The 27622-nt window shown below is 41.9% G+C and overlaps 1 protein-coding gene across 1 annotated transcript in view; it reads left to right on the forward strand.

Annotated features, from left to right (window-relative positions):
* The window catches only part of WNK2 (WNK lysine deficient protein kinase 2), a 114064-nt gene extending 88795 nt beyond the window's left edge, over positions 1–25269 (forward strand). Inside the window, exons 20-28 of the mRNA XM_059823006.1 lie at positions 1323–1395; positions 2981–3036; positions 3114–3802; positions 5310–5524; positions 7519–7734; positions 8668–8766; positions 14323–14367; positions 15918–16171; positions 24897–25269. Of these exons, the coding sequence (XP_059678989.1) occupies positions 1323–1395; positions 2981–3036; positions 3114–3802; positions 5310–5524; positions 7519–7734; positions 8668–8766; positions 14323–14367; positions 15918–16171; positions 24897–25247 (1998 nt within the window). The 3' untranslated portion in view covers positions 25248–25269. The remainder of the gene's footprint in view (positions 1–1322; positions 1396–2980; positions 3037–3113; positions 3803–5309; positions 5525–7518; positions 7735–8667; positions 8767–14322; positions 14368–15917; positions 16172–24896) is intronic.
* The last annotated feature ends 2353 nt before the right edge of the window (positions 25270–27622 follow it).

A 27622-nucleotide genomic window follows, 5' to 3' on the forward strand; every position in this document is an offset into this window, starting at 1 on the left:
CGTGCTTCTCTAAACGTTTCACATTTCTGCTCCCGGGTATATTACCTTTGGTCTGTTGACTGCTTTCCAACGTGAAAGTTCGCTTAAATTTTTCCTTTGTTGGATGCATTCTGACTCGTTTTACATAAATGCTTGTGAGGGAAAGCCAAATTTTTCCTTTGGGTTTAAAAGTGGTAAAATACCTTTATTTGTTCTCCTCCTCTTGTATCCCGTTGGAAAAGCAGGCAGAAATGTGATAGCTTTTTTGCAGTTTAAGAATGTAAAACACTTGAGAGGGTATAGTCATTCAAGTTCTGATGAAGATGATCATGCTTCAGTAGGAATTTTTTTTATAAATTAATGGCTGTGATTTAATGCCTGCCTTCCAAGTCAGTCTGAGTAAAATAAACACTTCAGGAGCCTTTGCTTTGTTCAAGTGCTGCAGCTGAAGGAAGACACTGTATAGGTAGAAGCTTGCTCTGCTTCCAGTAAGGATTTCTTTTGTCTTCCCCTGAACTTGGCAGAGCAAGACTTCTCTGGGAAGCATCTAAGGAAGGCTGGAGCAGCTGGTCTGGGTCGTTATTTACTCAACGGCTCGATTGTGCATCTGTGTTGAGTTCTTTCAGGTGAAATCCTGAGTTTATGATATTCAACAGATTTGCAGCACTTTCTGCTAGAAGATCAGTGTATATCTTGAAAAGTAGCGTTTCTGGAGATAATTACGTCACCACTAGCAAGGATGAGGCTGTTCCATGTAGTGGCAGCTGGATGAACTGTATCGACTGCTTGAGAGATGCTGTGCGTTACAGCAAAGACGGCTGCACTTGAGTAGCTTTTTAGAGCATATTGTTTATAATGATAAATCACTTTCTACAGCAGGTAAAATTCTCACTCTATGAAAGGTGTTATGTCTCTCCAGTAATTTGAATATGTCCTATTAAAATCTGTGCCAATAAGAAAAGAGAAGACGTAGAATTTCTGCAGACAGACGTACAGGTGAAGAACGTACAGCCTGGCTGGAAAAGCAAACCAGAACAAACCCCAAACTGATATATATATATAGATATATAGATATATATAGATATATATAAAATTCAGTGCCTGTTTTTTAGTAACTTAAGCTGCAGTTCCCTCTGTGTGACACTGCCACAGCTTTTTTTTTCTTCCAAGGGAGATAAAAAATGGGGGAGTTGAAGGAAAAGCTAGAAGGCCACCTCTACAGACACTGTAAAATAGTCTACTATTCCACAGTAGTGTGAGGGCAGAGTGGGGAGGAGAATGCGTTGGCTTTCTGCTTTGTGCGTGAGGCTGAAATTCTTTTTCTTTTTTCTTTTTACTGGAAGTTTGAAAAGCCGGAGGTCACCAGCATCGGTGCTCATTCCTCAGGAGCAAGAGGTGGGTCAGCAAGCAGAAAAGGTAATGCTCCTTTCGGTGATGAACGGCAGCGATACAGCCGTACTGGAGCGTGGTCCTCTTCGCCGTGGTCCTCTTCGCCGCCGTCCCATTGCTGCTCACCCTTCTGCTTAACTGCAGAGCGGTGCCCGGCACAAGGCATTTTTCATCCTAGTTGTAATAGAACTAATATTAAACGTCTCACTTCTGTCCAGCTTCCTAGAAAGAAACTGCCTCACAGGCGGATTTATTTTAAACCTTAAATATGTAATACACGTCTGTGGTGTAGGTATAGGGTATTCCCATGGAAGGCTGCGTTCTCAAGAATAAATTTCCAGTGCCCTTAAAACAGAAAGTCCCTTGGATTTCCTGGGTTTCCTAAAAATGTATGGACAAAAATAACGTGATTGAGGGTAGCCCCTCTGGGGGAAGCCTGTGAGATTTTCAAGAAGTCCCACGGAGAACTAGTCAAGAATACTTTTCTTTAGGTACTTGTAGCTACAACGGCACTTTCTATAATAACACAGGAGGAGCCATAGTAAGAAACTGGGTGTTTATCATGCTCCGTTTACCTGTCTTGTAAGTCATGGGAAGTATTAAGGGCTCAGGAACCTGAAGCTGCTCCTGCTGTCATGGGTGGGGTTGGGGAGGACGACTTATTTTTTTTGGAGATCGTCGTGGCAAAGCTGGCTGCCAGCTTTGTGCGACAATCGTTCTTGTCCTGGTGGGCGTAGAGCGTCCACCGCCTTTAGGTCAGTGTGAGAGGGGACGCTTTGGGTAGCCTGTGTGTGTTTGTCTTGCTACAGGCAAGGAAGAGAGGATGTGAGTGGAATGGAACACTCTGTAGCAAAATGAATGTATCTTAGATACCATCAAGCAGGGATGTATTTCACCGTTTCAGAACTAGAGTCACAGATTTTTGCCTTATGTTCACTCTGTGCAATGTGCCATAAGAAAGCAGCTTTCTGAAAAGCTTGCGTTCATTGGTTTAACTTCAAAACCAGTGTCCACGTTGTGAAATAACCGCGTCCTGATTACTGCCACTAATATTTTGCATCTTGCGTGCTTCTCTGGTCCGAGTGGCCATCTTTTGGGCTTATAATTTCCACTTGCAGCAATATGCGTTGAACTTTGTTTCAGGCACTTGTAATTGCTGGTGTCAGTATCTGTCAAATGAGAGGTGTGAAATACCAGTCGGTCTGTGGTCAACTGCAGCATTTTGTAGGCGTGAATAACCGACTGCAATTCTTGTTTTGAGCTGTCTTTAGTATTCAAGACATACCTTAGTAATGCAGGCCCAATGTACCGTGCAGATTTCAATTTTCTTCTGGTTTTCTCCTTAAATTTTCAACTGACGAATGATATTCTACACTCCTATTATTATTTGAATTCCCCAAATCAATAGATTGAAGAGTGCCTACCTGCAGATATTTTATATTGTCATCCTGCAGTAGAGATCCTGTATTACAAAGAATGGATATTGAAATCATTCTTCAGTGCTACACTTTATCACACTTCAGTTTATCACAATAAACATGCTAGTTTTTATTATACTAAAGCATGCCAGACATGAACATGTTTTTTTTTTTTTTTCCAACTTGTAAAACAGGTTCAGCTGCAAGCGTCACTTCGGCTCCTGCTGCTACAGCGAAAGGCCTCCTTCAGGTAACCCGAAACTAGGAACAGTTCTATGCTGGATTGTTACAGTTACTTTCAAAATTAATTTCCATTATTTTCTCCAGGTTGCGCCTACATCATCATCAAGCATAACTAAGCAGATGGAAACTTCTAAAAAGAGCGAGAAGGCAAAGACTATGACTTCGTCTGCACACATGGATAATGTAACGCAAATATCTACAGCAGATGGGGTGATAAATAACCTTCAAAGGGATGACTCTCTCGACTCCGGTTCCTATGGAAAACAGGCTGAAACTCATGATAGCGGTACACCAGCCAAAACTATTGGCAGGTTTTCAGTAATCAGCACGCAAGATGAATTAACTTTAACAGCGCCACACTGCTTAAGGTTCTCGGCACCCCCGGACGTCTATTTGGATGAGCTACCTTCCAGCCCGGATCTGAAGACAGCTGTCCGACGGGTGCAGACAGCCTCTTCTGTCGACGTCCTCTGTGACCAGGGTTCCAGTGATTCTGCTGATGAGCCTTTCCATCGGCAGTCGGCTGCTGCTGCCCAACTGTCCCCCCCGAGCAGTAGTGCAGCCACGGACTTAATTAAAAAAGCAGCTGCTTTTCTGCAAAGATCTGGCAAAGCTAGCTCGCCAGGCCTCGATTCACCTAACGGGCAAGGAACAAAAATTCCTACCATCAACATAACATCGTTCCACTCGCAGTCGTCGTACATGAGCAGCGACAACGACTCGGAATTTGAAGACGCCGATATGAAGAAAGAATTGCAGAACCTGCGAGAAAAGTATGTCAGGTTTGCAGACAATGCTAGGGAAGCTTGTGTTAAGATACTAGGCAGCATCTCCGCATATGATGAGCAAATATGTCCTTTTCATAGCTGTAATGAGTAAACTGGTTCTGGGCAAATTAATTAACTTGTCTCTTCTCCCAAGTGACAAGCGATAGGATGAGAGGAAGTGGCCACAAGTTGCGCCAGGGGAGGTTCAGGCTGGATATGAGGAAAAATGTCTTTACTGAGAGAGTGGTGAAGCATTGGAAGAGGCTGCCCAGGGAGGTGGTGGAGTCCCCATCCCTGGAGGTGTTCAAGGAACGTGTGGACGTGGCACTGTGGGACGTGGGTTAGTGGGCATGGTGGGGTTGGGTTGATGGTTGGACTTGGTGATCTTACAGGTCTTTTCCAACCTTAAGGATTCTGCGATTCTGTGAAATGTCATACTGCATCCTTTTATGCATCACTTTATTTGTCAATTCCATTAAGAAGAGTAATTCCAGAATAACTTAAACCCCAAAACATTTCTGCTGCGCTGTCCAGTTTCCCTACTGAAAAGCTATGTTGATAGTGTAGCAAACAAGAGCACTTGTAACATATGTGATAGCAGGTTCCAGTGTTTAAGGCGGCATAAAAATAATTCGGATGCTTGTGTAGACAGCTGCGTGGTGTTCTTTTCATGCCCTTCTCTGCAAGGCTGATTTGGACTATCAGGTCTACAGACCCATCACTGTTCCCAGACCCACTTTTACAGTAGCTGTCTGCCTAATAGATACTAGATTAAGACTGACTTCACCTCCCGTCGGATCTCTCAAGTCATTGGTCCAGTCTCGGCAGGAGGCTGGATGAGCCTGGCAGGAGTCTGTTGTGCTGCCAGCCCTGAGAGCTAGCTAGCTTTAAATTTGAACGTTTTCTTTCTTTCCTGGCAGGTAATGGGTAAAAACTAGCGTTAGATGCCAGTTTAACCAAAATATTAAACTTAAGATAAAGTTATAATGGTTTTACTGAATACAGATGATGCATCCGTTTAAAACGGAACTACAGTAATACAAAACCTTTAAACGGACTTTATGGCATCATGAACTCTGCATCATAAATAAGATGATGATTCATATGCTAATGATGTTATTATGGGAAGCACTTTTGTCTGTCTTCATGTTGAACTCCTTCAAACTGATGTACAAGCCTTGAGAGTTAACTTTTCTGAAGCCACTGGTTTGAAAAGAGAAATCTTGGAATAGTTTAGCGCTCCTGTTGGATCTCATGTCAAAATCAATTGTTTTTACTGAGGATGCTGAAAATGTTTTTAGCTGTCTAGGATTCTGTCCTATAAATGAATATTTGAGAAGGAGGTCACATTTGCCAGGTAGATTGTTCTAGCTTAGCGTATTTTTGGATGAGCAATTGATTGGTTTATAACTAAAGACTTTTTTGTTTCTTTTTTTAATAACTAATTATGCTGTCAAGATGTGGTGCTTTACCAGACACATCGCTACCGGAGTTCTTTACTTTTTGTGTTTAGGCATATGAAAGAAATTGCTGAACTTCAGACTCAGCAGAAGAATGAGATAGAGGCACTCTATATTCGGTTAGGGAAACCCCTTCCTCCCAACCTGGGGTTCCTTCACTCAGCCCCACCGAGCAGCCGTCGCCGAAGAACCAGCAAAAATAAATTGAAAGGTGGAAAACTATTAAACCCTCTGGTCCAGCAGCTCAGGAGTGGAACATCAAGCACAAGTAGGTACACTAGGTTGCTTTCCTTATGCCTGTTGTTTGTGTCAGTTGTGGTTCTGCTGTGTAATTGCACAGACTGCAGGAAAGGCACTGAATTTTTATTGTTTTTAATATCTCAAAAAATCACTCAAGTTGGCACGCTGCGACCTAGTTTTGAAGTGGGCTTCCTTTGGGACAAGCTTATTGCAGCTGCCCGGTGCTGACCCACACATACCTTCTCTGCATCGGTTACAATGCTTGGCAGAGAAACAATATTACCCTCTAATTTGGAATACAGCCTGGTTACATTTTCTCATCCTTTCTCCAAATGCAATTTATTGATGTTTGCATTCACTTCGTAGGTGCTGTTATCCTCTATTGATTATGTGCTGCGTCTTGTTGTTGTTTTTTTCCTACAAGATGCCGTATAAATAAGATGGGATTGCATTTGCTCCCCCAAAGGATGGGAGGTAAAAACAGTTATAAAACTGCGGTGGATGCTTTGACCATCTGAAGTCGTTTGAGACTTTTCAAACAGTACTACAGTCTTGAGTCATTATCTCTTTGGAAAGTATAAAGATATAATTCAACTGGGAAATGTTGATATACCCCGGTACTTATTTCTTCAGCAAGATGTAGAATACAATAGGAATAATTTTTCTTCAACTTAGGTCATGCTGTTATGATGCAGCACTTCCAGCATTAACCCTGTATTTCAAAGTCACTGCATCATAGGTCCACTTAGGATTTCACTGCATCAATCCTAATTATAGTCAGAGCATTTTGGAGGTTTTTGCTTTTTAATTAAGGATTTCAGTTGAGATAGGAAAAGCAAAGACATTTGGAGGCAAGATGTTCTGTGATCCGTCTTGAATCTCAGCGTTCGTGCCTACAGGAACTGAAGCAACGTTCAGTGCTCTGTACCTCTTTAGCTGCTGTGCTTGGCTCACGTGCATAGGTTTTACTTCCTTTCCTTGTGACTAGATACTCTGAATGTCTGTAATCCTTGGTCTGTTCATTTTCCAGTTTGTTCGTGGGTTCTCCCTAGCCATTTTTCCTTCTGTCTATTCACGAAACCTACATCTCTGTCTCCACTCATGGCCCTTGGCTCATATCAGCGTGCTACCCTAGTCTGAAGAATTTAAGCCTATTTCTGCATAAAATGTCCCAATTCTCCATTATTTTTTTGCGTGTCACCTTCAGTTAGAGAACAGAAATCTGCTCGGTCCGACTGCTTTGGCACATGCTTTCCTTCATGCGTTTCTTCTGTGTTTTTTTTCCAATTTTTTGAGGCACTGTGTAAAGTTCACATTATCTTTGAGAATCTGTATTCATGCCTGAGTCTTCTCATCCCTGACTACGTAGGTTCCTCATTTTTTTGGCCTTCCTAGGCCCTTTCTCAGGGATCGACGGCAGGCAGTTTCTAATACGGTTACTGATGTAATTGTCATTTCCACCGTTAGATGCTTTTGCTGATAAATCAAATGACTACAAAGGTGTTCTGGTGTTAAAGCCTCTTTAGCCGAGATATCCCTGTAGATAGATATATAGATACAGATATTTATATATAGACATGTGTCTATCTATCTATAGATAGCTATGAAGTTCCTCCTGTTTTTGCAGCAACTTTTTATTTCTCTCCATTTGCTTGCTTTCACCTTTCGCGTTTGCTCTCAAACCTACGTGTTCTGCTCAGTCGCTCTGTGCGTTCATCCTCCTACTTAAGCGCCTCTGCAGCTCTCGCTTTATTTCAGCAGCGAGGTCCTGACTCCAGCCTCTCTGAAAAATGCGGAAAAGAATCTGTAAAAACCAAACCTACTCCGTAAGCTTCTCGGAGAAACACCGATAGTGTGTGTAGGTAATTTTCTGGTGCAGGCTATCCGTAAAGCCTGTGCTTTATAACTGTAAACCGCTGTTCCTCTTGGTGGCAAAGGAACGATTATTTTTAGGCACAGATTTTTACGCAGTGGTTTCCTAGCATTTGCCGTTGCATCTATTTTGTTTGTTTGCTCTTTCAGGTAATCTTTCCGACTCTAAAGACTCACCCCACAAAGAAACACCTAAAACTCAGCCTGGAGCTCCCGAAGCAGCAGCAGTAACCTCCCCTGCCTCGGCCACCTTTGGGAAGGCCGTTCAGACACAGCAGCCGTGCTCTGTCAAAGCCTCTTTGTCTTCTGACATCTGCTCCGGCTTAGGCCCCGAAGGAGGTGACGTGAACGCAAGCTCTGGCCAAGGTGATTTTTTCATACCAGCTGTTCGGCATGTCTTCCAGCACATGCTAAAATTAGTTCGCTTCCCTTATGCTTGAACTTTTTAGGAGTGGATTTCACTTCTAGTGAGCTAGGACCTTTGACAATCCAAATTACTGGCTTATCTTTAAAAAGATCATTGCGGTATTGTCAGAAGAACAAAAGTAAAGTGTCTTCCCAAGTGTTAAAAGTCAACACTCAAGAAGGCACGCTAATTTTTAGGAAGGAAATACCTTTTATTTTTGCCAGCCGCGGCTTTATACTGATGCCTTTTCTGGAGTCTGCCTTACAGATTTCTGAGAAAAAAGAAAGGAAAACAAAAAAAGATATAGAAGGATAGGAGATTGTTTCTTTTGGTTCATTTGGGGCTTTTTTTAGCCCCTTGATACTGGTAGACCCAGAGTTCCTCGTTATAAACTACCAAACCGTCTTGGGTGTGAGGGGGGGGAAAAAAAGAAAAGACCAAAAAAAAAAAAGAAAACCCAAACCAGAGAACCAGGTTATGTTTCCTTTATCTAAGGGGTTAACTTTGTGCATGATTTTGGAGTCCCAGCTAAATGACCGTAGATTGGCTGTGTTCCCCAGTCCCGACCTCTGATACTTCTGTGTATTGCACACCTCCGTAGGCTTTGACTGATCTTGTTGCCATGCATATTGGAAGTTATAATGATGATTAAAATACCTTCCTCTCATTGCACATCCTGCCAAACTACTCTACAAAATATCTATCTGTTCTCTTCTGCTGTTATTGCATCCTTTGTGTATGGTCAATTAACTTACTCCTCTTTGGCAAAGTTAAAATGGAGATGTGGATGTTTAACTAACAAAGCTGATTTGACTGATGGTATAGGACATCTGATCACAGCTACTTGTACTTTATAAGTGTCTTTGTTTTCTTCCCTTTATATTCATTTGCAGGCTGGACGGTTTTCCACCAAACGTCTGAGAGAGTGACCTATAAATCTAGTAGCAAACCTCGTACCAGATTCCTCAGTGGACCTGTGTCTTTGTCCATCTGTTTGTATTTGTTCTTTTGTATTTTATCACAGTCCATCTTTCTTTTACCCCCTTTTTCCAATCCCATGTTTTATATCTCTAATATGTTTGGCAGGATGCCCCTTTTTCTGACCCATCTTTTCTTTCTTTTTATCCTTCTTTTAAGTAATCATCATGAACACACCTTATTTATATTAATTTTTCATATGAAAGCTTTTTTTGCACTGCTTTTGGCTCGTGCCTGGGCACCAAAAGCATGTGTGGAAGATCTCATCATTTATTATATAGCCTTATGGTAAATTTTACCCTGGACTGATCAAAGCTTTTGTACTTTATGTGATTTATGTTGAAGTAATTTTATTTGCAATGTGGCAAATATACATGTCTGCTGTCCCGGTTCCAGCGACAACAAAAAGAAATCCATCCTTCTGTAGACGAATGGTCTCTTTCACACATGTTTGGACTATGAAGACATGCATGTAGCAAGCTGATACAATACTAGAAGGTCACTGAAGGGTATAACTTCCATACAAGGGCTGTATTAACACGATATACAGTACTGTTTATATCCACTCTGTTTTCTTTAATTTTTTTTCCCCGCTCTTTGCATGTGGAAATGCTGAGACGATAGTGCTCCAGCTAGTTCTTTCAAAATCTGTTTTCTAGGTGGGCTCTTCCCCATGCATTCACTTTAATTACTTTTAAGCGAGCAATTTTTTACGTACTCGTAAGCAGCAGGAAGATCCGGTTACTCCAAGGGAGAGTGCCATCAACTTTTTTTGCGTAAGCTGATCTGGCTGAAGCACTTTACTCAGTTTCTTTTCTTATGACCTTATGTGACCTCAGAGATGAAGTCAATTAGCAGTTCATCAAAGCATAAATAAGTAAAAAGCAATATCCGATTTTCAGATGATACTTTGAAATGGATTGCTAGGATCCAGTCTTTTTTGTTTCAAATAATTGTGCACCTGCTATTTGTACCCTATTTGTATGACTTCTAAAGTAATTGGCAATTCAACCAAATGGTATCAAGCGATTGAATTAAAAAATTAAGACCTTTTTACCCAATCTTATACGCTGCTTTTTAGGCAAACAGATTTTGCTTGTACAATAAAGATATGTTGTGCTGAACAGGTACTATAGGCCACTTACATATAACATTAGAAAGGCTAATAATGTTCTCGAGAAAATGTTTGGTTAACTAACTGTTCATTTGCATTAAGATCAGATCTCCCATTGGAGTTCTACATCGCTCATCATTATCCAAGTGGTACAGATCAAAGGCACAAGACCACTCAAACACACTCCTCCTAATTTTATGAATAAACAATACTTTAAAAAATAATCATTTTTTTTTAAATTTTTTTTTGTCTGAGGTCCCTAAAAGTCCAGGCACTCAGGTTCTTGAAAACTGATGTTTACTGCTTGGCATACTGAATTTATTATCATGCAAGTTTTTAATGACTATTGAAGTTGTGAGGCAGTTTTGCTTTCAGGGATTTTTTTTCTGAGAACCTGAGGGGAATTCTCAGTTCACAAATTTTCCCATTTGGTATTATAACGGACATAGTACTTTCTTCCTCTGCACATGTAATTCCCAGAAGTCGTTTCATTAATCTTTCACAGATTCACTATTCAGTAGGATGCAAAAAGACTGGGAGATGGCAATTAAAAACCAGCATATTAAAAATGGTTGGGTGCATGGATATTGTGAATGAAACCAAGGGAATATGTAAATCCTTCAAATCGTGAAGTTTCCCAATGCTTAAATAACTCGGCACGACTAATTGCTTTCTGTTCTCAGCCCATATGCTCTCTTCTCACTTTCTTCTGGGCGAAGTGTTCGGGGAGGAGGTTTGCGCTCCCCCATTTCTGAGTCATATGAGGAGATGGACTCGGTTTCAGGCAATTACCCCTGACACGTCCCTCCAAAGTCACCGCTGCTCAGAGAGCGCAGCTTAGTTTCAAATACTGCCTGCCACTTGAGTTGCCGGACAGTTTTCCGCAGCTGAATTACTGGTAGGTTTTGATGGGGTTAGGAGGTTATTTTAGCTTGTCTTCCCAGCGAGTCCAGCAGGTCGGTAGCGTGTGTGCATGAAGGGGTAGACTGGATATTAGGAAAAATGTCTTACTGAGAGAGTGGTGAAGCATTGGAAGAGGCTGCCCAGGGAGGTGGTGGAGTCACCATCATTGGAGGGTGTTGAAGGAACATGTGGACATGGCACTGCGGGATATGGGTTAGTGGGCATGGTGGGGTTGGGTTGATGGTTGGACTTGATGATCTTACAGGTCTTTTCCAACCTTAACGATTCTGTAGATGAACACGGGGCTGCGTGCAGCCCCGTCGCTCCCCAGGGGCAGCTGGGACTGCTGCTGGAAGGACATACGGCTGGTGGGTCCGTCGAGCCGGTATCTGGAGCAGCCGTGACCATGGACCTCAGGGAAGATAGTGCTAGATGATGGGAATGCCAGCTGGCTCGTGCTCCTTCCCCTCTGGAAGGGACATAAGTTGACCCAGCATGCAGGCAGAGCCGAGCGTTTGGACTAGGTGCTAGACATGTTTGCATCTTCGCTGCATGCCCGAGCGAGGAGGGCGAGGGTTGAGACGGGCGGTGAGCGAGCGCTGGGCGTGCGGGGCTGGGATGTGGCTGTCCGGCACAGGCAGCTCGGTGGTGTGTCCGGGCAGTTCAGGGTCCTGGGTCTATTCCACGAGTCGAGGTTTCCCTGGTATTTTTTTGGTTTTTTGAGAGCTGCCGGGAAAAGCTGTGCAGGATTTTCAGAGATGCTTGGAATCTATACTATCGATTAAGGAAAAACAGCCCTTTGTGGGGAGCTTGGATATGCCAGCATGAGGCTTGTGCTGTATTAGCAGACAAATTAGCTCACGCTTTTAAAAAGAAATGTTCAGCTGCATTAAAGATAGTTTTACCAAATATCTTGCCCTGGTTACAAGATCCATCAAATTTGAACACTTTCACAGTTTTCTCCCAGAACAGCTTTTTGATTCCATTCCCTATGTCCAATATTGATTTTTTTTTTTTTCCTTTGCACTTTTCATGGAATAAAATATTTTTGATAGGCTTCAGCATCATTTTAGCCTGAGCTCTTTCCCTGGGTTAAATTGCAAGGGCGACTTAGGGAAGAGTTTGCGCTGATTGTGAGTGGAATTTTCAAAAGCTCCCTTTGGCTCAGACTTGTAATCTTGCGTAAAGCAGCTTTTGTCAGGTCTGGAGTAATTAATATATTGTATGTGCGTATGCGATTATGGAAATGGTCTAACAATTTATTGCCATTTCAATTTTATTTTCACTTTAAGCTTTTTGGCAGCTGTTAGAGTGCAAATATGGGACAGTGGATTTTTTTCTGTCCTGTATGATATAATAGCTACCTAATTCCTCAGATAAGAAATCTGGAATTGGCAGTAAAATGCTCTGCTGAACTTCTGCGGCCTTAGATTAAATCTTAATTATGATTCATCTCCTTAACTTTACAGCTATTAAACACCTTGCTTTTAGAAGCAATACAATTAATTTGGTGAATTAGGCTTACCAAGTGCATTTTTAGTTGAATTTGGATTTAAAACTAATCGTAGCCGATGATTGTCAGTCCCCGCTTCAGGCGGTATCACCACTCAGATAATGTTTCTCATCTCCCAAGCAACATGCTGGAGTGATGCAGTTGGGAAGAAATAGGTCTCTTTTTGGTGATTGACTCTCCTGTAATGTTTTCCTTGACGTTGGTTCCACTCACGCGGATATTTTGTGAACCTGTCTGGTATTGCTGTTCTCCGTTGCTTCCCCACATGTACGGGGGGCCCCGGGTTTGATTTGGCACCCGAGGTGCGTATAAACTTGTGACTCGGTTTTCGGGAAGCGGAGGGGTTGGTGATTAAACTTTTTTACATGCACTTGAGCACGTACTGTAGTCAGCTGCCTGCTTTTATTTTTCGCAGGCGCTTGCTTTTCATTTGCATACATATTATGCCAAATACTACCTATTGCTACATGCAGAACACTGCAGGATAGTTAAGAAAATAGCATTCTGGTATTACTGCCGCTGCCGTTTCCATAATAGGAGTTCCTTTAAGTTGTGCTAATGGGAGTTGTACTTTAAGAGATAGGCAAGGTAAGGTATATCTGAGAGAAAAGAGGGGAAAAAATTAAGAATACGACGCGGACTGTTCAGTTGTGAATGTGACTTGTATTTGTTACCTAGGCTTTGAGATGAGAGACTAAACTTGGCCATGCTTGCATAAGACATTACTGTAGTCATGTCCTTCTGATTTTCCTGGAATAGAAACCTCATTAAACTATATGAAACAATAAGAAAATCTTTCAAAGCGGTCCTTGTGTTCCTCCTCATGCCACCCATATCAAAACACAAACATTTCTTCTCCCTTTTTTCCCCTCCCTCTTTTCTTTCTCTTCCTCAGTCTCTGACTGATGTCTCTCCTTTCTCCTCTGAAGACTCATTCAGAGCCTATGTCAACCTGGACCTGCAATCTCTGAGTTTAAAGCTGCATTTCTGGCACAGTAACATAAAATATTGACACCGGTTTGCTGTAGAGAAAAAGCGCATCCATCCTGTATCTTGCTTTTTGCCCCACTCTCTGATTTTACTCATGTTTTCAAGTGCTTCTTCACAATAAACTTGCCATGCCCCATGTCAGATATTCATCTCCTCCCATACCATAATGATATTCTTCTTACCAAGTCCAAAATACCTTTCAGGAAATTTGGCACTCAAATAGAAACGGTGCTCATGTCTGGCAAGATCTGACAGTCAAGTAGGGTTCTTGGTATGCTTCTGGCACTCTATCCAACAGAATATGTAAAATCATGATGAAGGATGTAACGAGATAATAATGAAAAAAGCACGTAGTTTGGTTAAACGAAAACTCAGCTACTCTGCTGGATTATTTTTCTGCACTTGGACAAGGCATAAGGGGAAACTCATTCGCGGTTACTTCCAATTGAAGTTCAGAGTCTCACATTTAGACACAAATCCTACCATTAAAGTATTTGGAAACAATTGGCCTCAGACCTGCAGAACAATGTATCTTTTTGGACTTGTAAAACAGGACTTTGAGGGTTGTTTTACAGTTTGTCTTTGCAGCCAGACTAGCTTGACTTGTTCCTGAAAGCATTTTTGGCCTCCTGTCACAAACTGAATTGACATCATTTCCTGCATAAATAGAGTAGGAATCAAAACCTCCTATTGGGAAGCCAAGGCAATTTGGAAAAAAAACAAACACAAAACAAACCAAAACAAAAAAACCCAACAACAACAACAAAAAAAACCCAAAAAAACCCCAAATAAATGCATCTTTAAGTCATGAGACCTTGCTTTTGGCATGCTATTGTACTTCTCAAAGCTTCTGAATGGCTGCACATTAAGAAAGGTTTGAGCTGTCCAGTTATTTAGACTTCCTTTACTCACCTGAACTGCTGACTTTGTCTGTCCTTTCTTGCATAATAACTACTTTCTGATTGCTTAAAAGTACAGAAGCTTGTCCGTCAGATTTGTTGTGTTTAGTCTTACCTAATTCTGTATGTCTTGTATTGTTTTACCTTGTAGGGTCCACCTTGAAACGACTATGTCTAGGCAAAGATCACAGTAGTAGTAACTATCCCATTTTTGTTTCTCAGTATTTCCTTCATGGCATGGGATGTTTTTTGCTTTTTTTATTATTTTTTTACTAAAAGCTAGTTGTTTAATAAATAGAGCTGATGCACTTATACTGATACGAAATTAGACCTTATAAATTGTGATACTTTCATAATAATGCATGTGCTGTGATGTCTTGGGAACCACGCATGCTGCAAGACAGTTGTGGTATTCTTTGTGTGTGAGACCGTGCACGCATGCGGCGAGAAAACTGGATTCAGTGTCTGTCTTTCTGAAATACACACCTTTATATGACTGCAGTTCTCTGCTGGAGGAATTTATAGCTTAAAATGATCTCACTCCTGTTGAGCTGCATGAAATATTAAACACTAATTGAAGAGCTTTCCTGTCAAAATACTTATTTTTCTCACTGGTCCCTTTCCCCCAAGCAAAGGAAAAGGAAATGAGCAGTATTCACTTAGAAGTTATGTTGCAGGTTGAATGCATGATCATTTAAAGGTTATTAACGTATTTTGTATGACCATAGGACTAATTAGTTTACTTGGTTTCATTGGCTGGTAACTGATTAACAGAAAAAGACGACTGAATGTTCATGTGTGCTTATATAATAATTTTACTACAGTTCTATGAACTTTTTGCTTGGAGAGATGGTCTTTATTTCAAATCTTGAGCTCTATATCAAGTACGTTAGCTGAAAAGCTACTTTATATTTTCTGATTAGGTCAAATTCAGGCACCTTCAGTTGCTGTTCCCTGCTGATCTTGCTGTGTCAGATTTGTAGTTACCAACACATAAAAAGGACAGGTTTTGGGGTTTTTTCCCTAGTTCTAGAAATAACTGAACGTATCAAATTAAATCTGTTAATACTCCTTCTCTCTGCTTTTATCTATACCAAAAGTTCTGTATCTTTGTCTCTTAACCTCATGCACCCACTATGTCCTCCTCTCTCGTCTTTCTTCTGTACATTCATGGTACTGATGGGTTTTTCCCCCCCCAAAATACACAGATGGCAGAGTAAATGGTCCTAACTTCATCCAGAGAGATTGTGGGTTCCCAGGGTCTTTGAGGCGTAATAGCAAACCTTGCTTGTAACCTATATGACAATTATGGTTTTCCAGGAGGACAGTAAATTTATACAAGTAAAATAAATGGGAAATTAATTTTTTTAAATGCGTGCAATTTTAGCAGCTAAATACATCCTGTCTCCCACTGTCTTGTGGTGGTCTCCTCTGAAGAGACTTTGTAAGCCTCAGGATGTCAGTGTTACTGGGACTGCATTCGTTTCTTCTCTCCGAGTCATTAATTTCACCTAGAGAGAAGCTGTGGGCGCAACAGCAGTGGCTGAGGTAACATAATGCGATAGAAAATACAAATGCACTGGACTTGGACCATTTCTTTAAGCAAAGGTGTTCTGTAGAAAGGGAGGGGAGGGTTAAAAGTCCGAAAAGCCACCATTTGAATTGCAGTAGATGAGAAACTCTTTGAGCAGCAAAGTGGTGAAGCAGAGATGCCAGCGTCAACTTTCTTTGTGTGTGATTTTCCAGGATCCTCGACAAACAGTCTCGTAACGTGTCCTGAGCCCGTCCCGCAATCAACCCTGCAGGTTCAGGCCAACAACAGTAACAACAAGAAAGGGACGTTCACAGACGATCTTCACAAGCTGGTTGACCAGTGGACAAGCAAAACTGTTGGAGCTGCACAGACAAAACCTTCTTTAAACCAACTGAAGCAGAACCAAAAAAGGCAAGACATGGAGCCAAAGGCTAATCCCATGCAAACCCAGAATGAGACATGTGGAGTAAGTGGCACTCCTTGAAGAACGTACCTTTTGCTATGTGTCTGAAAGCCTTTGCAGAACGCAGATTTGGAGGAGGACATAGACTAAAATTCTTTCAGATAGATGCTTCCTATAAATGTCCATCTCTTTTCATTAAGTACTAAACCAGATTTTTTTTAAGATTGTCTTTTGGAATAACCTTAAGGGATATGTGGGCCGCAATATACTTATATATATATATATAATATATATTTTTAAATTGCAAAGTGCTTATTAACAGCAATATACAGCAATACTCATACCGTTAACCATATGTTGCTCAACTTAAGTTTTAACTATTCCTGAAGTTTTCTTCTTTTTGATATTTAATATTAATCTTTAGGCAGAGCAGTGGCTGGGCTGGTGGCTTTGGTGGTAGCGAGCCTTGGGTTTAGCGGAAGCGGAGTGAGTACTGTGCTGAAATAGGGGACAGTTGGATGTGTCTCTGACCCTTGCGTGTTGTACTGGGCATCTCTGAGGCTCTCTGCCTCACGAAAAGACCATCTTCAGAAATGCTGTGAATGTAAAGTACAATCAAATGGAAATTGGAAGCGCCCCCATTCATCCCCTCTTATTTTCAGTAGCAGGAAAAAAAACCATTGTGATGTGCGTTTGCGTCTGTGTTCGGTGCTTGTTTTCATGGCTGAGTGATGATCCAGAGGTAGGCACAAAAATGAATGAAGATGTGTCCAGAATCTCAGTTTACCATTCTGTCCCACCCTGGTCTGGGTTTCCAGACCTCTTCCTCCTCCTCGCTGTTGGATGATTCTTTGACTAATAATTTTTCCTGGATTCATTTTTTTGGAAGACGGGAAATTGAGCCAAAGTAAAGGAAAATAAATTAATTTTAAAAGCAAAGAAATAGTGAAAATGAAACCAGTGAGGGACTGCTTTGTGATACCTTAAAAACAAGATAACTGGATCTGGATAGTAAACCGTTGCTTTTTCAGCATGTTGAAGGAAAAAAAACTCATATGCAGCAGTGGTAGCTCTGTAGTTATTTGTGAGGTGAGACGTGCTAGAGCAGGAACCGCGCTAACACGTCTGCTTTGGTACCTGCTGGTGTCGGAGTTAATAGGGTCACTGACTTCATAGGGAAAAGCATTTGTGCAAATTTATTAACCAATTTTATGTCAATTCTTAGCTGCCATAAATGAACAAAAACCGGAGAGTGAGTAATCTTTCTGCGTAGTGATGGTTTAACCAGTATAAACCCATTCTGGAGTAGCAGCATCTACTTAAGACCCTATTAGTTCTCACAAAATAAGTCAAAGAAAGTGATGGTGAGGACACGGGTTTTGTTCCGTAAGTTATTTCTTACTGTCTTTTGATGTGCTTTTTGCAGCCGGATGTCTTTTCCCCGAGACTCCTGCAGTAGTTCGAAGTATTCGATGGGGGTGTTCTGTCTCTGGGAAAGAGAGTGGTTATTTTCCTCATTTAAATCACCGGTTAACATTGATTTAGGGTTAATTTTACCTTCTGCAGTCTCGGTGTCTCTGTTTCAAAGCCTGTGGAGACGACAGAATATTGCTGTGAGAGGAGGAGGAATGTCCCTGTCTTAATACGCTGATTTTAGAGGGTTTATTTCTTTCTAGAACACGACAGTTCTTCCAGGGAATTAACAAGGCCAGTTGAAGTCTTTTAGAGATAATTTACCAAGAACTCGGAGAGGTCGGGATTCCCTGCTCTTCGTTTCACGTCATTCCTCGTTGCTTGGAGGAGTGGCAGTCAGTTGGAGAGCTCGCGAGCCCCGCGCCTGCTTGCCCTGGGTGGTTTTGTGCGTAAAGTCCTCGTGCGGGCTGCAGAAGAAGATGCAAAGGTAGACAGCAAATTTTCCTAGCGTGGTTATTGTTGGGGTTGTTGTTGTTACTGTTGCCACCAAGACGGCACCGCATGCCGGAGGTGACAGAAAACAGGGCAGTAGATAGGATTTAAGACTTTTACACCAACACAAGGGCTGTTTGGGGAGTTGAGCATCATTCTGCTGATTGTACCTTTGGAAATTCAGCCTAAAGGGGAAATCGAAGTTAAGGGAGGAGAGGGCTTGATGATGTTGGGGAAAAAAAGTAGCCAGAAGAGGAGGAATGAAATTGTGTGAAAGGACCCTTAGCCTGGACAGCTGGACAAGGGACCCATAACATCAGTTCTTGGAGTGATGAGTTACATGGGGAGCTGTTACAGCTGCACTGAATCACTCCTTGAGTCCGCCTTTTAAAATGGTATTGAAAAGTCAAAAAGAACTCGGGAAATCACATAAAGGATGGAAAAAATAGCTTTCTAACAGGGAGCGTATAAAGCTCAGGCTGTACTTCTTCAGTCCATCTGTTAACACCGTCATTTTGTCATCTTTTTGATCAAATACAAAAATGCCTTTGCGAGAAAAGAATAAGGAGCACTAAACAGATTTCTGGCCCATCAGAGAAAGTTGTAATAAGGTTTTATGTTGGAAATAAAGGCTAGATAAATTGGAAATGTGGTGATTCTTATCCCCCTTTTTTTTTTTGACTGGAACAAACCAGCAATAAACTGTTAGAGCAGGTAGTCTCATATCTTCAAACCAGGTTTTTTGTTTTGGGAGATGCTATTGTTGGTCCCGTGTGATGATCAGAAAGGAGGGGCAGTGTTCATACCTTAAATTCTATATTTTCTTTGGAGATTATTGGACAGAAAGATGTCTCCTTGAAGAGTTTTTAAACAGGGGTAGGAGTGATAGGAATTGTCCCGTGGTGCTCTGTTGGTTATAGGTCCCCAGGCAATCGGCACCACACAGAGCTCTTGTACGTGACACAGAGGCCACGTAGGCGATGAGCATCCTCCTGGGGTGAACGTCTAGAGCTTCTCTTATACAAAGTATGACAAAGAAGGCATCAAACCAAATGCCCCCTTTCTATTCTGTATTCTTTTTTTCAGTCTCTTAGGCCAAAGGAAAATTGCAACAAATCCTTGTTGGTTAGGGGTAGAGTTATTTTATTAATTTTTTAAATGTATTATTTTCTGTTATTAATATGCAGGGTAGTTGTGTGGCTGATTTCAAGTCTTCTCTTTCACTCTGGAAACAGAGGACTGACTTTCCTGAGTTATCTTTTTTTTCTTGAGATGCTTCTACCACCGTCAGCAAATTCTTTGCTGTGTCCAATACAATATATTATCGGTAACTTTTTTTAACTAAGTGAAGGCTACTCTTTAAGGTTGGAAGTCAACTCAGCAGAGAAATTGGTGGTGTGTTTCATAAAAGTTAGTGGTTTTATTTTCTTCCTCTTTATCATCAGAAGTGTAGAAAGCAATAAAATAATTTGGATGCAAAGGAAGGCTTTAAATTCTGCTTTGCTACCGGTCAGTTTGGCTGCAAATCCTGTTGATTCATATTAGAAGTTTGTGGGGGAACCTTCAGGCATCCACTAATGTCACAGGAGCACTGAAATGTTCCTTTCCAAATGTTTTATTTAAACATGGAAATACACGTGGATTCTCATCACCTGTAATTTGAAATGTAATGGGAGATATTAGGAGGAACTGAAGTCAAACTGCCTGATAATAGTTCTTTCTCTCGTGCTCATCAGTGTTGAAGACATGATGGAATAATCCTTCTTACAGGTAATTGTGGTTACCACCAGTCAAGGAATGCGCCTAGGAACGTGAGCTGCCTTGCGTGTAAAGAGTACTAAATATTGTGTAGTTAAAGGTATTATTCGAAGATGCCTGGGAATAAAGGGCTTACCAAAAATATGTTTTGTATTCTTCATACTGTTATATAGCTCCATAGGTTTTAAAGAAAAAACTATGACCCAAAAAAAGCTGTAAACATGTTCCAAGTACATAAGAAGGCTGTTCCCGTGAAGCATGCAGGTCTGTGTCAGTCGGTGACGTGTGCTGGGGCTCAGACACCATCAGTAATAGCTGCACATCTGTTTGTGTTTAGTACATCTTGATTTTAATGAGCTGGCTGCCTGGGAAGCAGGCTTTTGGGAGATAGCCACAGACGCGAAAGTGGGGCGGAAGGACTATTAACGCCTTTTACTCTGTCGTCCGTCTCCGTTGAGTTGGAAGAATAATAAAAAAAAAAATAGGATGAATCTGTGTCTGAAGCTGTTCAACGCTGCCTTCTCGGGCTGAATGTCAGAACAGCTTGCCAGCAACCTGGAAGAGCAGAAACACAAATCTTTAGTAGCACCTAATAACTCTGGGTTTTCAGCAAACTGGAAAAGGGTGATAAAAAAGATGTATTAGCATCCTTGCCCTGCTTGTGTTGGCAGCTGGCTCTAACCCTGTCCTGCGATTCAGACCGTTTTGTTTCAATGGTAGTTGGACCATACAGAAGTAAAACAGTAATGCTATTAACGTAGCCATCAAAATGTGGCTGGAAGAAAAATAATCTAAATCTTGCATTTTTAGAAGGGGTATTGATAGTTACGGTCAGCTCTCACAGCAGAATTACCTGGGTTCATCTGTTCTAAGGTAAAAACATAAATATTTCTGATGTTTAAGTCAAACACAATTATTAGCTATATACTTTCACAGTACTGTAGCTATGAATATTGCTAAAGTGGCACTTTAGCACTTGCATGGTAAAGCATGATGGCAAGGTAGAGAATTAAAGAAAGAAGTCCAAACAACGGATTATTTTTTTTCTGAACTACCATAGCCTTTGCCCAGTGGGGTTTGTTTCATTTTTACTTATGTTTTTGTGTATGATGTTGTTCTTTGTGCATAGATTATTCTTGTGTTCTAAATGAGTACGTATGATTATTTGGGGGAACAGGAATAAATGCCGGCGGGGGAAAGGCTGGCAGCAGAAGGCAGGCATTTGGGGAAGCAGGAGCAAGAGGTGGCTCCTACCCGGCAGGGACTTGTACAAGCCCTCAGGGCAGAGGTTCATTAGGGCAGGGGGGTTTGGTAAGCGCAGGAGAGGAGGCGTTGTTGTGAGCAGAGGTAGGAAGGCAGCAGGCCCAGGTGCCACCATAGGTGTTCGTTGAGTGCGTGTGTTGCTTCTGTAGAGGAGGCTAATTGAGACGCAGGGGGAAAGAGGCGGGGAGGGATTTCACTTCCTTCCCATATAATATAGGATATATTTTAGGATGTCAACCCAGTCTCCCCTCAAAAAAAAAAAAACAAACCAACAACCCACCCTATTAAATATCTCTAGCAGACAGATTTTTTACATGATGACAGGGGTAAATTTTGCAGTGCGTTTGTTAAATTCATTAAGTTTGAGATTGTGTCTACCTTATCAGCCTGCTTAAGGTGAGGTCAGCTGAGTTTATGGGGTCTAGACAGGCAGCGGAACAAACAAAAGTAAATTAATGTTGTAATGTTAAAAATGAAGTAATGCCATCCATAGCTGGCTAAGTCATACACTCAATCTCATTCCTCATTGCTAACGTTGCATCGTCTCAACTTGAATTGGGAAGGGAAAAGACCACTTCTGCTTTACGCTCCTGCAGGAAGATTAGATTTATTAGATTTATTATTTATTATTTATTAGATTTATTTTAAATAAAGCCCAAACACTTGTCCCGTATGACTGCAGGCTATGGCTATAAAGATCTTTTGGTTTTCAGTGATCTCTAAACATTGAGCTGGATACAGGGGTCTGGTATTGTACCACTTGTTTTCAATTCCCAAGACAACTTCAGTATAAGAGAAACAATTTGCACCCGTATCTTCAAGCTGTGGGGAGAATACCAAAGCCCAGAAGATGCCCTGGAAGCTGAAGCCTTGTCACAGCTAGGATACAGTGTGCTGTAGTTGATGCACGTTTTGGAATCGACAGTTTGTGCCAGAACTGGCACCTTTCAAACAAATTTCCAAAAACAACAAGGTAATAGCTAAGAGGAGAGGTCACCTGGGCAGGCAGGGAGCTGCGGATAACAAATGTGTCCTTTCAGCACAGAATTGGCTGGCTCGTGAGTGACAGGAGAGCTTATGGGTTCACAGCTTCACTTGTGAGCTTCAACCCCCCCCGGCAAGTGTAAGGCTTGTGCTTAGGGGTGAAATACCCATACCGTTGACGAGGCGCTCGGCCATGCCACGCGTCTTGGGGGCTTCCTTCCGTGTACCTCCGTTAAAATACCAGCCTGACTGATTGAAATGCCGAGCTAGTCCTGTTTACAGCCGTGGCTTTGACCCCGGTGTAGGTACACACCTCATCCATCACTGTGTGAATGTCCATCTGCTTCCCTTTGAATTTTATGAACAAAGTGACTTGTAGTCTCGTGGCTTTCCTCGAGCTGGGAAATCCATAGCTCCTGGTGCTGTCTTGAGGACTATTCTGGTGCACGTTGGTTTTGATGTTTCAGTCGGCATCTAGGTGCAGGAAGAAATGGGTTGTTCCAGCCTCCATCCCTGTTGAGTCGTCATAGCTGGTTAAAAGATGATGGTTAAAAAATGGCTTTGACTGAGAGACCTCTATCCAGAGGAAGATGCACAAGCTACGTGTCTTGTTGCCTCTTAAAGTGTGTGGTTTACTCCCTTGAAGCATGCGACGAAGGTAGAGGAAGCAACCTTAAATCATTAATGTGCATTTATCACGACATTAACAGGTTTTAAGAAGTACGTGTAATGGGTGGGTTTGGAGCATGATGTAATTTTATTCTCAGTTGCACATACGTAGCCTTAAATCCAGCTGCTGCTTTGCCAAGTGATTTAGCTGAGAATGAAAAAGTCAAGCAGCACAAATCGGGTAGAGGTAGTAGATTTCTCAGCATTTTAAAAGAACTGAAAATAAGCTTTTTCAAGGTAGAATTTTTAAATAGGATTATTTGCTAAAATGTCACCTTACCTTTTCAATGCTACTGTATAATCTGTTGTGTGCATAAGAAATTATATACTTCGGTTAGGTACGTTTACAGGCATCCGTTGTCATCCACTCACGGGTATCTAGCTTGGTGGAAATTCTCATTTTTAAGGATGTTAAAACATGGGTGTGATAATAGGTTAAAGAAGTCTTCAGGTCTGAAAAAGTCCGCAGTTCCTCTGTTTATGGTTCTTTTGGTTTCTGCTATTAATTTTGGTGGATATTTATACAGTAATGATGTTAAATTCATTATACCAAAGCAATCATTTCTCTTAGTTCGATGCTCACCATCAGATTCGTTTCAGATTAGAACTGGAGACAGTGACGTGAAGAATGATATCAGATATTTCTGTGGTTTTCTAAAATTTGCTTTGGAGCCCAGGTTAACGCCCCAAAGCAGTAAATCCCACAGTGACATTGCCGTTTTTATTTTTAATTGAGAAGAGATACAAAAATCAGAAACATAGAGTAAGCATTCCACGCAGTCTTATATTCATTTTTTCCGTTGAAATTTCACATTCATACGAATTTTATCAATGTAATGTGAAATAGCAAATCAATGGGAGATTCCTGGACTTAAATAATACCCTTTTTCTTATGCTATAAATAGATGCTGGCTTGGCAAGAACCACGGCAGGGAGTTGTAAATTCTGTGAAATTAAAAACGGAATGCAACGCTGCGAACCCCATCCGTGCAGAGAGCAGGCAGCATTTTGGATAACGATTGTTTCCGTAGCATTGTGCGTGACGGAGCGTATAATTTGGGAAGCTCCGCCATCCCAGTGTTTAGGAAGGAGAGCTTTCTCTGTCCCTCACATGCAAAAAGTTGAGTAATTGAAGTGGATGTTAACAAAATTTTAGAAAAATAGCTGGAATTGGTTCCAGTAGCCCCTGAGGCAGGAGCAGCTCCCACTGCGTCCTCGCTGGTTTACCTCGCCTGGTCTCAACCGCCGCCAGTGGTTCCAACTGCCGTGGAAATTCTCTTTCTGTTCTTCACTACCCTTAGTTCAGTTGAGGCCAAAGGACCCAGCACAAACAACTTCTTACAGAAATATGTGCTAGAAATTTTAAAACCTGTTCTGGGGACGGCTGTAAGAATTTGGGGGAGGCGGGGTGTGCCAGATTTGGGTTTGGGTTGGTTTTGGTTTGGTGGGGTTTTTTGGTGGGGTTTTTTTTTTGTTTTGGTTATTTTTTTTTCAATATTTGGGTTTGCTTGTTTTGGGGGGGGGTTTGCAAGATTTGGTTTGGTTTTTTGGAGATGTTTTTTGGGTTTTTTCCAAGATTGTTCAAGGAATGTGTGGACATGGCATTGTGGGACATGGTTTAGTGGGCATGGTGGTGTTGGGTTGATGGTTGGACTCGATGATCTTACAGGTCTTTTCCAACCTTAATGATTCTGTGATTTGGGGTTTTTTATGATTTCGTTTAATTCTCCATTTAGTTTAATTTATTTACTTTTATGCACAAGACCGAGCATAAAAGATACTTGCGTTACTTTGGATTTTCGAGGGGGTTTTATGGCTTTTTGGGTAGGGTTCAGTTCTCGCCTCATGCTTCCTGCCTCTTTAAATAGAAAGATTATGTTCAGACAAATTTCCCCTCCTCCCTATATCAACCTTTGCTATTAATTTCAAATTTTTTTGTCTTTAAAAAACAAACAATAAAAAAACCCCACAAGCAAAAAGAGAAATAAAAAAAAAAAACGCCACCCCCCAAGCTCTGAGGATGCCGTGCCACCCCTGTTCCCCCCGAGGCTGACAGCCCACTCACGGCGGTGGGGGCCATGCCATGGGGGGCAACCGTGCCGCCACGCTCCCAGCACGGACATGCGTGTCCCGGCACGCCAGCGCTGCCTGCGCCAGGCGGGGAAAGAGGAGCTTAACAGCGACGCTTCTTCTATTTTTCTTTTTGTAGGTTAATTCGGTAAGAATGGGATTGGGGAAACAGTGCGTTGTTCCAGCGTCTTGCCCCGTGCCCGCTGCCGTAGCTCCTGGAGCTTCACCGTCCCTGCCAGTGCCTATGCCGGGGCCTGCCCGCTCTGGCACAGTGACACCTTATGTGATGCCTCTTTGTCAGTACGGAGGAGTTTTCCCTACACCCGTTTACGGAGTGCAGTGGTTGGGGCCGGCCGCGCAGCCCGGGATTGCCGGAGGTCCGAGCGTTGCGCGGTTCTCGCCTCTCGGCAAAACCTGCTTGCAGATGTACCCGGCGCCGCTGCAGCGACCCGCTGCCGAGCCGCCTGGCCCGCACCTGCGAATGACGTAGCTCGGTGGCGTTGCCGTAGGTAATGATGGTTTCAGCGTTGTCACGTGGAGTGTTTGATCTGTAGATGCCATATGTGTTGGATGAAGCGGGGGTCCGGGTCAGGCCCGCTAGCGTGCACAGCCATACACTGCATCCAGCAATCACTGTGAAATGGTTTCACAAAAGGTAGTTTGTTTGTTCTGGCAATATTTGCTTATATTTCATCGCTGAAGACACTTTATTCTGTTGTGTTCTGATGTTTTACACTTGCGATCCTTAAAGTCGATGTACTTGAATTGATGACTAGAAAATTGTACTAACCCCTGCAGGAGTACAGTGCCTTGAATTTCAGCTTTTCAGTTCCAGCTGGAAAGAGATGTAAAATTCTTTGAAAGGTGTATTTTATTTACAATCTGCTTGTGAGTTGAAGTTCTTTTTATTTGCAAAGATATCGAAGGTTTACAGTCGATGTTCTTCATCAGTTTCATTCTGCTGTAAATGCTTTTATTTTAATTCCTGAGTTGAATTTTTGGTTTTGAAGCTTTTACAAAAGAAAATAATTGTGAGGTGAGGTTTGTTTGAGACGCCGATCAAAAAATTGTTTGTGTTTGTACAAGGAGTAGTGAAATGCACATTTTAAAATAGGAGCGTTTACGGAGTGATCCAATAAGTTGTATATAAGGACAGGTAATAGCTTCGGGCAGTGCAATTCATTCTCTCCCCCAGTCTTTGGTAAAGCTGTTGTAGGCAGCAACTTATTTCTCTAAGAGGCAGGCAAATACTGTTTTCTTCTGGATCAGCAGCAAATTGGATTACGTTTTCCTTCCCCTACTGGGCTTTTATAACTTAGTCAAATTACAAATTCATGCATGTTTCATAAGTGAAAAAAAAATCTAACTGAAATCTTGATTGTAGGAGAACACGTCTCCAGGTCGCTGTAAGAACCGTGTAAGTACAGCACTTGTGGGTATTCTGGCTTCGGTTTGGCCGCCGTGGTTCAGAATGATGTTTTGCCACTGACGTGCTAGCAGTATGCACGCTAAAACGGAATAAAAATGTGAAGCTATTCTTTTTCATATCTGATACTTCAGTTTTGGAGTCTCACCACGTTTTGTTTGAAATTTTTTTTAAAATTTTCTTTTTTTTTTTTTTGATTTTCATTAAGTTTGCGCTCTAGGTGGCACGGACACCTCTCTCCTGTTTGAAAGTTGCTTTTTGCCCATTTTACTGTGCGTAGAGTCTCCACCTGCACCGCTCAGTCTAAAGGCACAAGGTAACCACTAAAACTGATTTGCTGATGGTAAGTCTCCTTTCCCTCGAAAGCGCTAAGGGAGGGCATTACAGGCACAGGTCATGAACCATGCGGTCACACCTGAAGGCACGTTGCTCTGTATCTCTACCGCGATGACATTTTATACTGTCTGCTGAAGGGCAGAGATGTCTTGTGCTGCCAAGCTGTGAATTGTATAGTTCTATTGTACTTTGAGCATTATATCTGTCTAAATTATTTTGTTTGTACCCTTTGAATATATTATTCCATCAATTCAGTTAGAATTGAATTTTATAGACAATTATGCAGAGTCTTCTGCCTGGGCAAAATACTTACTGTAGTAAGAGATTTCTGTTCTCTGTAACATGTATCTTTAATTTGTTTGGGTTTTTTAGATTCATGTCTGTATGCTTCATGAGCAAACATGGAAAATATGTTCTCACACCAGTTTTCCTTCGGCTTGCACTGAATCTTGCAGTTTATGTCGCTATTGCCTGTTGTATAGTCCATCCCTTGTATACTGACAAAGTCAGTGGCACTAAAAACCCCGAGAAATTGTATAGATGAAAAAGAAGAAAAATAAACATTTTGTGCTTGAAAAGTGTGTGAAAAACCCAGTGTTTTTCTAAAACGTAGAATTGTGTCCATTCCCAGCTGTTCCGGGTAACTCTACATTTGTTTTCCAGACTCTTACCCCTTGACTTGTGTAGAAGGAGCAGATGTGATGCCTCCGCTCTTTCTCAGGTTCTGCCCATAACTGCCACATCCCACCTCTTGGCAGCTGTAGAATTGAAACGGTGCTCCAGAAGTCGCGTAGTGCCACCTCGCAGGCTACGTTGCTTGAAATCCCCTGCCCGCTGCCGTATTTCTGGTGTTACGCTGCTGCAAAGCAGACCAGACTGGAGCATGAAATGGGTTCCTTTAAGCAGATTGTATCTTCAGTACTGCTGGTGGTACCCGTGAGGATGCTAGAGTTTGGTAGGTGGTGAAAGAGGCACCTGGACTCTGCCTCTCCTACACAGAAAACTGCTAGGGGAGCCCTTTTAACTTGATCCTGGCATCATTTAAATGTGAGGAAGCAAAGATGACTCGGCCCCGAGGCAAGCACCCTCTTGGTGGTTGCCAT

Source organism: Gavia stellata, chromosome 12 (genome assembly GCF_030936135.1).
Source record: "Gavia stellata isolate bGavSte3 chromosome 12, bGavSte3.hap2, whole genome shotgun sequence".
Classification (NCBI taxonomy): domain Eukaryota; kingdom Metazoa; phylum Chordata; class Aves; order Gaviiformes; family Gaviidae; genus Gavia; species Gavia stellata.